This window comes from Podarcis bocagei (assembly GCF_964188305.1).
Source record: "Podarcis bocagei genome assembly, chromosome: 4".
NCBI classification, from domain to species: domain Eukaryota; kingdom Metazoa; phylum Chordata; class Lepidosauria; order Squamata; family Lacertidae; genus Podarcis; species Podarcis bocagei.
This window is the reverse complement of record NC_138128.1, coordinates 83,783,083-83,796,896: the sequence shown is the minus strand read 5'-3', so window position 1 is coordinate 83,796,896 and position 13,814 is coordinate 83,783,083. Positions and strand designations below refer to the sequence as shown.

Below are 13,814 nucleotides of genomic sequence, written 5' to 3'. Positions count from 1 at the left end.
AGGAAAGGCACTGTCTTCTCTGGCAGCTCAAAAGCTGTTTGCTTTTAAAAACAAAAACAAAAAACAAAAGAAGGTTTTGCCAGGTGGGTTTCTCAGGGAGAGTTACAACGAGAAAGGACTCCAGGTTTGCAAAGATTGCCCTAAGCAGAGCTGCTTCTGAATATCATAGAAGAGAAGAAGAGTTTGGATTTGATATCCCGCCTTTCACTCCCTTTAAGGAGTCTCAAAGCGGCTAACATTCTCCTTTCCCTTCCTCCCCCACAACAAACACTCTGTGAGGTGAGTGGGGCTGAGAGACTTCAAAGAAGTGTGACTGGCCCAAGGCCACCCAGCAGCTGCATGTGGAGGAGCGGAGACGTGAACCCGGTTCCCCAGATTACGAGACTACCACTCTTAACCACTACACCACACTGGCTCTCAATCATAATGAACATGAAGGAATAAAGTGCTGACGTGCTCCTTCAGATACTGAGGGCCCAGGGCTTTTGGGGTTCTGAAAATCAAAACCAGCCCTTTGAACAAGCTTGCAAAGTGGGAAGGGACCTAGGTCAGTGGCAGAACATATTTGTGACATGTAAAAGATCTTGGGTTCAACCTGGTATCTCCAGGTAGGGCTTATGAAAGACTTCTGCCTAAGACCTTGGAGTGCTGCTGCCAGTTACTGAGCCGCATAGACCAATGGTCTAACTCGTTCCTAAATCCAATGTAAATATTTAAGATAGGTGGTGATTCCTGCAGCAAATGGCCATTGGGCACCTTGAATTGGACCAAGTGTCATTTCCAGCACTTCCCAAAATCCAGTGCATTTACTATACAGTGGTACCTCGGATTAAGTACTTAATTCATTCCAGAGGTCCGTTCTTAACCTGAAACTGTTCTTAACCTGAAGCACCACTTTAGCTAATGGGGCCTCCTGCTGCCGCCACGCTGCTGGAGCACGATTTCTGTTCTCATCCTGAAACAAAGTTCTTAACCTGAAGCACTATTTCTGGGTTAGCGGAGTCTGTAACCTGAAGCGTATGTAACCTGAAGCGTATTTAACCTGAGGTACCACTGTACAAGGAACATGCACATCTTTCTACGTTGTAATCAGGTGTCACGAGGCAAGATCATTCTTCTAGTTTCATTACATATTGGTTGGAGTCTAGTATCAGCAAATTCCAATGCAGCCTTTTTTGGAGGGAGATGGAAATTTAGATTTCCTTCATTACTGAGTCATTTGAGCTTCATCCAGGCTTTGGAGGGTGGGGACTTCCTAAATACTCCTTGGTCACAGGGCATCTTATTCATTTCTCCTAATAGCTCTGTTGTTGTACCTTTTCTTCACTGTGCTTGGGTTTATTAGCTAATGACATTTAATTAAAGTTCTCAGCGAGAGAAAATGATTTAAGTTTTGCTGTGAGAAGGAGCAGAAATACTGTAATGCTCTCAGCAAAGTTTGGGGGAGCAACCATTTCCTTTGTTTGTCATTCCAGCCAGTTGCTTCAAGTTTCTCCCCACCCACAGCCACTTCAAGCAAGCAAGGGAAGGGTTATTCCTTCCATGATTTCCACCCTTGCCTGGGAATTTACAGAGCTCTAGGGGATGTCAAGCAGACAGGTTCCCTTTTCGGAGAAAGAAGAAAATGCATTGCGATTGCTTAACATAAAGAAAGTGATCCTTAGGCTCCAGTATTTCAGGCTTTGTTTTTTTGTGTTCTTTGTTTTAAGAAAAATAACCCAGCAGCTCTTTATTGATTCTTAACAACTCACCAAAGACAATCTGCTGGAGACTCAGCCACTTGCTTGCGATATTAATGTCTAAACAGATTACATAGGAATTCTAGAAAAGGGTCGTTTAAGAACTGCAAAGAACAACGGTTCTACCACCCAGCAGATGCAGCGTCTAGGGCAGAAAATGGATACTGGCAGTTCCTGGGCTAGACTCTGTGTTTTAACATTTGTGTCCAAGGTTAACAAGGAAAGAGTGATGTGTGGAAGGAGAAACAGAGGACTTAAGCAGCAGTCTCTGAAGGGTTGGTAGCAGGATAATGGCCAATCACCCTCCCTGCCTAACTTCTAAGATTCCAAAGACCAGGTTCACATGTGAATATATATCCTTTAATTTCACTGTGCTTGATTACTGTGCACTTGAGGATTGAACAAAAACTAGAACTGAGCCAAAATTTCTCAGAATACACATTTTTTCTAAGAAGAACCCCCAATCCATTTTGCAGAATTCTCTGCCATCTATCATGGTGACCACCATTTCCCCCTCCAACCACCCTCGAGCTGCGCTGGGCTTTGGGTGGGATGCAAATTGATGGCCAAGCTGCCAGCACAGTTGCAGCATCTGCAGCATCAGCAACAAAAAATATTCAGGGGGAAGAGACAAAGAAGCTGTGCTAATGATGAGCCACACCCGCAAGAACAGTTGGAGAACTCCTCCTGAAAGAAATCTGGCAAAATGGTTCCCCCAATTCCTCTCTCCACAAACAGGGTGGAGAAATTCAAGATACAGTAAAGCGTTTAGGGTAGGGGAACATGTGGACTTCCAGACATTGCTGGACTCTCATCTCCCATCATCTCCAACCAGCAGGGCCCATAATGGCCAGGGGTGATGGCAGCTGTAGATGGGATCTAAAAGGTCACAGGCTCCCCTCCCCCCATTTTAGGCAATTAGTTCTTCTGGGAAAGTATTAGTCCACCCCACCTCCAGTTGAGATGCTTGTTAGTTTTTGGACTAGAACTCCTGTCATCCCTAGCCAGCAGGACCACAGTGGTCAGTGATGATGGGAATTGTAGTTTATAAACAGCTGGAGACCCAAGTTCGAGAAACACTGCAATAAATCAAACTGAGCTGTTCAAAGAGAAGAGAGTGGGTAATAATAATAATAATAATAATAATAATAATAATACCATTTTTGACACATATCCAGTGGAAAATTTTGGCAGTGGAAAACTTAAAGAAATGAAACAGCACTCCTTTGATTTACTGGTGGGGGGCAGTGTTGATAGCTATCATGCATGCAGGTCCTAAATAGTTCTACCTTTTCAGCAATTTTCTGGATTCTAGCTACAAATTACATTCTGGCAGTTCCCTAAGGAGGGCAATATCTGATTTCCCCCCCTTGTCCCTATTATATAGCCTTATAAAGTTAACTTGCTACTTTTTGGCAGGGTTAACAGCCCTCTGACATATTTATGAAAACGTGGTATTTTAAAACACCGAGACCCTCTCCCTTGTCAAATAAAGCAGCAAAAGCCTCCCAAGTGGATCTGAGCAGGGCTAAAGTTTGTGTTTAATCTGTCAGCTTGTGTCTTGGAACATTTTCTGTGAGATTTTGCTAGTGGCTGGTGATGTCATTAATAAAGGAATGATAAGTATAAGCACATAACCACAAAGCCTGGCTTCTTGCCAGGGTTTCTGCTCACACGCCACCCAACTGGTATTTGATTTAATAGTTTGTTTATACAGGTACCTTATCACAGTGCATCAGAGCTCTGTGTGTTTCATCTATTTTGCACAGTAGTAAGCTTTGACTGGCAGCACTATGACTTTTCAGAACTCACGATTCCTTAGCAGATCACGGACAAAATTAAAACAAGAACTGTTCTGCTGAAGAAAGCTCAACAGACGCAATAAACAATGCCGTCTCCTCCAACATTTGAGAAGAGGAAACCAGAATCTTGATACATAACCATTTCCTCTTACTATGTAAGAGTTAATGTCTCTGGAATATGACAGTGTGACACAAGAAAGACTTCAAATACTGTCCTGAAAATAAATATTTGCAAGCTTTTGAAAGGACAGAGGAGATAGGACTCCAGTGCATCACTCTTCTATCCTTAGCCATTCCCCTCTGGTGGGGATGCCCAGAAGCATGGAGAAAGCAAGGGTCTGATTCATTATACATGGTTTAATGAGGATCAGTCCCAATGTATATGTATGCTAGGCTTGTTAAAGCAACTTATTTGTTTAGGGACAGTGGTGCCCAATGGGCTTGGTGAGGGGCGAGGCAGGACAGTGAATGGTAAGTGGAACCGGGAGTTATAATAGGTAGAATCAATGCTAGTTCATAGAATCAGAGAATTGTAGAGTTGGAAGGGACCACGAAGGTTCGTGTAGTCTAATCCACTGCAATACGGGAATATTCTGCCCAATGTGGGGCTCGAACCCACGAGCCTGAGATTAAGAGTCTCATGCTCTACTGACTGAGCTATCCAATTCTCCCAACCCCCTGTCCATTTTTCTAACAGGTCCCACTCCTGATCTTTAGCAACAGTCTGACATAAGATAAATTAATGGCTGTTGCTAGGTATAAATTGCAGTGTGTTTCCTACACATGTAGCATTAGCACGCCCAGAATCTATTGCCTGAGAATGCTGCAATCGTAGGCATCTTGCACGTGAGGCTGTCTCTGTAAAGTCTCACACAGATATTGTTTTGTTTGTTTTAACATTTGACTCAGATGATGCCTAGGTACGTTCAGTAATGGCTGCTAAGGTGAAATTTACAGGTGTTTGTTTCAAGGAAGGCTTACACAGCCGTGCTTATCACGATGTAAATGCAATTACCCTGGCAGCATTGCTGTGCAAAACAGCCAACGCGGTTGCTCAGCGCACGAAAACAGCTATGAGATTCTGTTTTCCTACCCACAGCAATAACACTGTGCCAGTTCCAGTAAGTACAACTGGCAGTAAAGTTCGTATTACTGAGTATATACAGCACGTGCAAAAATGAATAGTTTAGCAAAAGGGTACAGCTGGTGACTAGGAGATTGTATCTGTTAGTTGGAAGAACCTGTTTGACAAGAGGATGTAGAGATTTCAGGGAGAGAAGAAGAAAAAAAATACATTGCATCTAAACCAGTGAGAAGCTTTGTATCCCACATACCTTGTCTGCGTCGACTCCAGTCTCCAGTTGCTGCTTCTGTTTAAGGCAGATTTGCCCCACTTTAGCTAGGAGTTCATGGGGGTGAATGAAGACTCTGGAACTCAGTAGGAAGGTAAAGATATATGTCCTCTGTGTTGGGAAGGCAAGGAAAAGAATAAAAAAAGGAATGTGAATGTCTTCTTCTCAGGGTTAGAATCTAATCATTAGATAACTGGTATCATTTTGACAACCACCAGCCAAAATAGACTAAGCTTTTGAGTTTCATACTAACATATGTTCTCAGAAATTCATACCAGCAGATCTTAACCACAGTTTACTTGGAAGTAAGGCCTGCACCACGTATTTACATACGCAGATAACTACATTTTTCTACAGATGGTATGATTTTTCTTGGTTTGCAGGCCATGTAAGATTTGAGTCCTGGTCTGGGCAAAAGGCGATATAATAAATGATGATGATGATGATAATAACAACTACAAGGTGTTCAAAGCAGGTACAATGACTGCACAATAGTAGTGGCACTGCCATAACCTGTGTGTTTCATTAGACCCTCTTGCATGATTGGCCCCTTCTGTATGTGTTCATTGTACACATTTTTAACGCCTGAGGAGGCCTGCAAATGTAAATAATTTTCTGCTTCTGTCTGTAGTGTTAGATCACTCCACTTCCACATGCAAGCCCTTACATGTGTCAGCCATCACATAGTAACCATGCATGTGTGAACCAAGCTTGATGTAAGTAAGACAAAACTAGTTTAGAGTTGCAGTCTTTGTTCTGTGTAACAATATGTGTTTACAGTTCCCTCTTAGTCTGCACAGAGTTAGAGTAAGGAGTATGGACTTCCTTCTAAGAGGAATATGGATCTTTGTTCCTGGAATCTTTGTGAAAATGTTAAGAATCAATGGAACTTAATTCTAAGCAGGCATAGGATTCCCAGAGTAATCCCTCCCCCCCCCCAAGTAACTTCCCATGTAGTTAATACCAATGCAGTTTAACCTGGTCTACTCAGAAGTCCAATTGAATTCAATGGGGTTTATAAATGGGTTTAGAATTGCAGACTTAGGCTGGAAAGATCTGGCATACACCCTCAACTCTGAGTTTAATCTGAACATTTTATCGTACAGACAACATACCGGTACATAGCACAGCTTGCCAACAGTACAGTAGACATGTATAATTCGTGAACAATCTCTACCAAATTGCCTAGCACTGTGTACCAGTACCATTGCTTGACAAGGTCAAATACTCTCCATTCTCCAGACCCCTCATCCTCTATGCTTCCCTTGACTCTCCATTTGTCAGTGAATGAGGATTTCTCTCTCTCCCTGCTTGTCCTATGGTCAAAGCCACAAGACCACCAAGGGAAATTTTATTTTTACTGCCTGTGATTCATTCTCTCAAAGTTGTTGTAATGCCAGAAAGCAGAAGATAACTGAATTTATTGTGCAAAGACTTTAATATAATTATTGTATGCAAGAAGTTTCTGTTTTCATATTTTTGCCTTTGGACTGCAGTGGGAAAATCCTAGCTGTCCAAGAAAAATATGCATGAAAATACATAGTGTGGCAGGCAGTAGATCATGCCTAACTGCCTTGCCTCAGCATCACCTCATCTTCTTGTTTGAGAGGTAATATCTAAGGTAGGGTTGCCATACATCCGGGCAGTGAAGTAGCTGAAAGCTCAACAACTTTTGTCTCCGGATTTTCACCTTTTTAAATATAGCAACCTTATCTAAGACCCCTTGCAGATGACTTGCTTATTCAGAATTCATCCTGATTTGTTTGTGAAGAGGTTAGATGACTTCGCATCAAGCAAGTTTTATCCCACACTTTCCAATATTTATTTCTCCATCATTCTCCTTATTGCAAAAAGTCCAATCTTGTGGAAAGCAGTTTTGTCACACAAAATCTCCATACGAGCTTTAACTGTGCAACCTGAATGTGCCAGTATGCTACTGAATACCACCTAAAAACAGCAGCCATTTGGAAGTGCCCTACCTGTCAATTAAATCACTAGAGACAATGTGCATGGGTCTGATAATACGCAAATAAATCCTGTAGGGTTTTTTGTTTTTTTTCCTTCAAGGCTACGGTGGTCAAGCCAACTATTTGGGTAGTGGCTGCATTTGTGATTAGGCCACAGCCTTTGAAGATAGTTAAGGTAATGTTGAAATGTTCCCTTTGAAAATCCTACATATTTTATGTATCAGCCCACATGCTGTGTACCAGTCACATAGTGTATTTTCTCCCACCTCTTTTAACAGCAGCTGAGTACTAGAACAGAAGTAGATGAATCTCCTTAAATCTGCAGAACAGAATATAATGCTTCTCTTCCCCTCTCTCCATCTTATTGCCAGAGATGAGCAGCTAACATTTGCAAAATATATGACCATTTATTTTTATAGAAAACCCCATCATACATTACATTTTAATGCCTAGTTGAGTGAATCCATCATGTTAATGCAGAACTTATGATCTATGGAAGAATTACTAAGATCTTAAACTCGCTTGAGGACAGATGAATTATCAATAGCTGGGGCAACATATGTTCAGAGGTCTGGAACTCATCACAGTAGAAGGGAGTGGAGCATGAAGGAAGCATGACTGATAGAACATTAATATGAGGTTGGAGAAGGCTATGTGCACTGGGTTTCATGATGTTCAGAATTCCTGTTTAGTTTGGGAGACAAACGACCTATGTCCAGTTATGTTATGACTTTAACCTTAAAAAAACAACTGACTGGTGTAGTTCCCCACCCCCTTGATTTAGGCCTAGTTTATATATGCCCTTGCAGCTTCTATGTGGCCAGGAACCCACAACTGTTCCCAAGTGGAAGCAGAAGTGGTATGGGATATAATCACACCATCTTGCTTCTCTAAATGTTCTCTGCAGATGTTCCCACTTCTGTGTGGGATTCTGCCATTTAGAGAGGGTAAGTGTGGGCTGTTGCCTGTCTCACATGTGTATTTCAGCTCACGTGATTGCTCCTTAGGAACATCTATATCTCAAGTTCTTCGCTACAGTCATTGCTGTTTTCTGATGCTTGTTGCTGACTTGTTGCTGAGAGCCAGTGTGGTGTAGTGGTTAAGAGCGGTAGTCTCGTAATCTGGAAAACCAGGTTCGAGTCTCCGCTCCTCCACATGCAGCTGCTGGGTGACCTTGGGCCAGTCACACTTCTGTGAAGTCTCTCAGCCCCACTCACCTCACAGAGTGTTTGTTGTGGGGGAGGAAGGGAAAGGAGAATGTTAGCCGCTTTGAGACTCCTTAAAGGGAGTGAAAGGCGGGATATCAAATCCAAACTCTTCTTCTTCTCTTCTTCTTGTGTGTGTGTGGGGGGGGGGATGTTTCTATACTATTTGGAAATCTTAATTTTATGTTTGAAGTGATGGCTCAGGACGGCAATACTCTGCCTCCATCATCTGAGGCCCTTCCACGTGTAGTCTGGAGGGTGGCAACATGAGAATGGGCCTTCTCTGTAATGGCTCCCCATTTGTGGAATGCTCTCCCCAGGGAGGTTCACCTGGCTCCTTCATTATATATATTTTAGGTGCCAGGCAAAAATGTTCCCCTTCAACTAGGCCTTTGGCTGATTAATATTCTACAGCCATTTAAATGTGTCTGTGGGAAGGGGGAGTTATTGTCTTGCTGTTTTGTTTTCACTTATTTACTTGTTTTTATCCTGTATTTTATTCTGTGAATCGTCCGGAGATCTTATGATATAAATAATAATAATAAAGAAATGTCATTGATTTCCTTTGCTGATATTTGAGAACCACCTGTAAAATGGAGCTAAGTTTGCTAAGCAAGTTTGGTATCTTTTTCTTGGGGGGGGGGTAGCAGCTGACATCTGTTTCTTTGGTGGAAGGCTATCAATTCATTCTTGTTATTTAATGCACAGTTTCAAGTTCTGATAAGTCAAAAACCTTTGACCAAAGCAGGAAAAAAGACTCATTCTCCAATCTGTCTGCTCACACAAAGATAGCCAAGTTTGCTGTGACAAATTATTGACTCAGCTGACAGTGACACGACAAGAGGGTACAGTTGTGTGTTTGCAAGTGATAAACGCTACACATATTTTCCTGTTCCCCTGTTCTCCTTCCTTTGCCAGCAAGCTGTACTAAGTGCAGAACTGGATGTAATAGACAAAGAAGGTGGCCCTGCAGTTTGAATTGTGTCCCCCAAGCTTCCAGTTCAAGTGAACACCTACCCTGACATTACAATGAGCCTTCCCCCCCACCTCACTTTATATAACTGCTTGGTGGGACAAAAACACACACATTGTAATGATGTCAGGACACAATGCAAATTGAAGCAAACATTACAGAACATGAACTTGAAGATAGCACGCCCATGTTGAGTTCATGTTCCATCTTCTCTGCAACAAAGTTGCTGGACTCCATCACCCCAGCCAGAGTGGCCAGAGATGGAGGCAGTTAAAAGTCCAGCAACAAGAGGGCCAGAGGTTCCCTGTTTCTCTTGTATGGAGTAGATTTACTTTCTCTGTGATGGCACAGAATTCCAACGAGCATTTATCAGAGATGGTATCTGTGTTATTGTTGTCATTGGTAAAACATTGGGTTGGAACGCACGCTAAGTTGGTCAAACTTAGTTCCCACTGAAACCAATGGGACTCGCATCTTGTCTAATCTGTCCCAGTGAGGCCTAGGTTCAACTAACAGTCTGGAACCAACCCACAGTCCGCAATTGCCTTTGAGAGAGCTGCTGGGGGTGCTTATCGCGTACATATATGTTGACTGGAGTTCCTTGCCTTTCATCTCTCTGTCTCCCACCCTGCTCCTGGGCACCTGCAACTTAAACCCAAACTGAGTATTTCACAAGAATATTGTGAGCAGTTTGCTGACTTTTAACGCAAAACTGAAGAGCAGCTGTGTGAGCAGAGGAAAGGCTGGGGCGGGAGTACTTAATCCTTTCCCCTCCTGCTGCTGGTTGCTTAGAAATAACCTCCCTGGACTGTTTAACTTTCTGCAGAGGAAAAGATGTGGGGACTCCATATATTTTCCCCTGGGAGCAAGACAACAACTTGCTGTGGGTTTTGAGCAGGAAAGGTTAAGCTGCCCCCTCTTCAGCTCACAACTGCAGCTTCCAAGGCTGCTTCTCCAAAAACAGCAACAAACGATCACGAGGCTGTTTATATCTGCCATGTTTTGCCCTTGAAACCCTGAGGTGGCCCTGGGAAGAGCTTGGGCAGATGCATTTTGATTCTAGAGCACATGTTTGCAACCACACATACATGGGCCACAGTTATTTCCACTCCCATCTCCTGTCTCCAAACCAACATATTATGATACTGAAAGATCAACATCTTTCCTCTTGCTGCTATTATGCAATGAGCACAACCAGTTTCGCTGAGCGATTAAACATTCTCACGTTTGTTTGTTTTTAAGAGGAAATTGTTGTAGTTGGTCAGCTACAGAGTGGCTGGGAAACTCAGCCAGATGGGCGGGGTATAAACAATAAATTATTATTATTATTATTATACCCTGAGTCTGAAGCCAGAGCAAAACAGGCAGGCTGCTGTGGAGTTAATGGATGCAACATTGTGATGGAAAGTCTTCGGCAAAATCTGAGTGGGGGAAAAGAGCCTTAGGCTCTTCCTTGATCTGCAAATAAGGGTGCTGCAAGACTGTTCCTCGTTTCCATCTGTCAAATGTTGGAGGGAATGAAAGGGAAAATGGACAGGTGTGGTATAGTCCTTCATGGTAGTGTGCCACTTGCCTGCTGCTTTGTGCTGCCTCCATTCCAACTCTTGAAGTTAGGAAGAACTGAAAGAGGTTTATCTTGGAAAACTGAATAAATTCCCCCCTCACTCTACTGGAGAAAACCGGTAACAGTGGTATTGGCGTATGTCATGCAGAAGTTTTTGCTACATGTGTCAGTGCAAAGAATCTGACATGTAAGCAGCTCTGCCCTGTCAGTGACCCTTCTTCCAACAAGCTAGGCCACATTCTTCTGAGGACAGCATGTTATAATTCAGTCCCCTGCACTAAGTCTAGTTTGGGACTCTATTCTGAACAGTCTGCATAAAGCAGGAAATTGCTGTCTAAAGCTGAGATAACTCCAGTCCGAATGCTGGCTTTTCAAATGCTGTGGGATGGGAGCCATGAATAACAAAGGCTGTCAATACAGACAGGGCCACCAATTTCTCCATTTATCACAATCAAGAAGGTTGTCTAAAGGCATCAGACTCCGAGGTTCACTAGGGAATCATGAAAATATTTTAATACCTTTACATTTAAAAAATTTGTTTATATTATTAGCTATCTTGCTTGCCGAGAAAGATCAAATTGTGTGTGGGTTTTTAATTTATTTTTTACACTGTACATTCAGAAGACATAAATCCCAAACAAACACAACCCATATTACTAGGTTTGGAAGGAATATTCCATTTTCAGAAATGCAGGGGGCCTCCGTTGATATAAAAGACTCCTTCTTGCAGAGAGTTACCTTCCACAAGTTGGTAGGTGAGAAAAATGGTCAAAGCGTTTACGCTGTTCTAATATACTTCCACCTGCTGCTCTCCTGCCATATGTTTGCACTGTTTTCTTCATAATGCCGCAAGAGATCTTGCACGTCTGGGAGAATGATTCTAACCTAACCTTTGCTTCTACAGGTTAGTGTCTAACGTGCAGTGTTTGTGTATGTGTGTTGTGGGAGAAACCATTCAAACATACTCCGTCCCTTATTATCACATGCAGTCTAAAATAGCACAAGTCTAGTCTAGTAACAATTTTTCAGCCTCAATTACTGTTTGTGTAGGCCAGAGGTTTCACTGTCTCTGGGAGTGGTTCTGCATTTGAGACCAACGTGTTTTGTTTCTCGTGGACAAAAGGTTTGCAAAACAAGAAGCTACAGAGGCCTATGTGGCATTTCCCCAGTGTTCAGAAGATGGGGAAATACCTGGGGAAAACCAGGACTAAACACTTCTGCGGGGGGGGGGGGGCAGCCTCCATGCAAATAGTCACAAGTTTATGAGCTAGAATGTTGGGTTAGATACAAGAAACTCAGGTTCAAATTCCCATTTGGCTATGAAGGGGCAAGTCCAATATCTCTTAGCGAAACCTTCCTGGCACTGTTGTTGTGAAGCAGAAATTCCGCACTGAGCTCCTTTGTAAGAAAGTCAATTATACCAAATATAAATTGGGTGCAATCTGTTCCTGGAGTTGCGCCTGCTCAGAATGCTTGGTAGGGAGCAATGCCTGGAAAGCACCCCAAAATTCAATGTCTTTTCCTTAATGTCTTAACTTCCAATGTGCAGAGAGGCTTTTATGCGGGGAATACTTTACAGCTGAGCCCTCCCACACACAGTCTGGAGAGAGACACTTCTCTGAAAAGGTTGGCACACGCAGCGTCCCTAACGTTTTGAATAGGTTTCCATATGTTAAAAGGAAACCAGGGAAACCGTTTAAGACACTGAGGGGTGGGTGGGTCTAGCTTTCACAACATCTTTGATTGCATTCATGTGGGAGTGCGTCCAAACCTGTGCCTACCTGACCCCAATCTCATATACTGCCATGTGTAGGCAGGCAACAGTGTCTGGGAAGGTAATTTGAGACGTTCTGTACCAAACCCCTGTAAAATAAGAAAATCAGCCCACTTGCAATCCCGGTAACGGCTTTTAAATGTCTACAGTGAGGTGGCCTCAAATACACTATCACTCATTATGCCAACGCTCCACGCAGACATGCTGGAAGTGTGGGTAATAAGGGTGTGGGAGGGTACTTTGCCCTTAGATAATCCAGTATTCCTTTACAGGGGGGTTAGGCAACTGGGAGCCCAAACCAGCATCTGAATCCCCCAGTCTGCACCCAACAGAAGCCCTGATCCCAAAGACCTCCCCCCACACCCTTGTTAAAATGTGTTTATAGGAGAAGAGGTACTCAAGAGTGGCAGATGCTTCACCCACGAAATACCACCGGGTGAAGCAGCCATCGTGCTCTGGCCCTCATACTGGTCCAGGGTGATGTATTGATACATCAGCCAAGCCTAGAGTGGACACTGCAAACTAGGAATGTGACCAGATTTGGTTAAATCCCAGTGGGCAGAGGGCTCAGTCCTGCTGGCTGCGGGGGTCTCCTTCACCAGTATGTTCCCTGCAGGGAATGTGCTGGCAAACAACATCCCAACAGCCTGCAGTGAGGTCGGAGGGAGAGGAGGCAGACAAAGTGCCTCCTTTCTCCCTTGCCCCCTTTTGGTTAGGGTTTAAAACTTTAACAAAACATTAGGGCTTTCTCCCCCATCCCACAATTGGTTTGGGGACCAGATCCATTTCAGAATGGAGGCGTGTGTGCCCAGCCCTACTGCCAACTCCATTTTTGTGAGAGTGGTTCAGGAGTGAACAATTTGTTCTGGATGGAAGTCTGCACACAGTGAGTTGGAGGGAAGCAGCTGATGAGCTTATTTTAGTGGCCTGTGATTAATGTAATTTGAATGTCATTTTTTTAAAACACTGCAAAATGCATATTACAGCAAGAGAACACTTAACGTACTGCATTCCTCTGTGTGTGCTTTCCTTAAAAAGGACAGACTCGAACCAGCTCTTGAGTAATGATGTATGAACTTAGAAAGGGTGAGAGCTGAAAAACAAGTTGGGTTCTCTTCTAAAAACAACCTACACTGATTTGATTCTTAGGATGGGAAAAAATGAGGGAAGCGATCGAGTTTGCAAGTGAATTTGCAGCTGAAAGTCCCCCCTGCCCCCGCTCAAAACTGCTTATGTTGCCTCAAGAAGCAGTTTCCTTTTTAAATAGATTCATAGACTTCTAGAAAGAGGAGGACTGAAATGAAAGTTGGATCCAGATGACCTGTTCATTATTGAGCATTCATCCTGATTTGTTTGCACAAGGTTTGCAGTCATGTTAGACGTTGGCTGTTTATGGAGCATTCATTCTGATTTGTTTGTGAAGAGGTTAAGCAAAGCA

The 13,814-nt window shown here is 43.2% G+C and overlaps 1 protein-coding gene across 5 annotated transcripts in view; it reads right to left on the bottom strand.

Moving 5' to 3' along the window:
• Positions 1–13,814, bottom strand: part of RASGEF1A (RasGEF domain family member 1A) — a 224,136-nt gene that overhangs the window by 22,004 nt on the left and 188,318 nt on the right. For all 5 annotated transcript variants that reach the window (XM_081191332.1, XM_081191329.1, XM_081191331.1 and 2 more), the window contains exon 3: positions 4,876–5,004. In XM_081191332.1, coding sequence (XP_081047458.1) covers positions 4,876–5,004 — 129 coding nt within the window. The remainder of the gene's footprint in view (positions 1–4,875; positions 5,005–13,814) is intronic.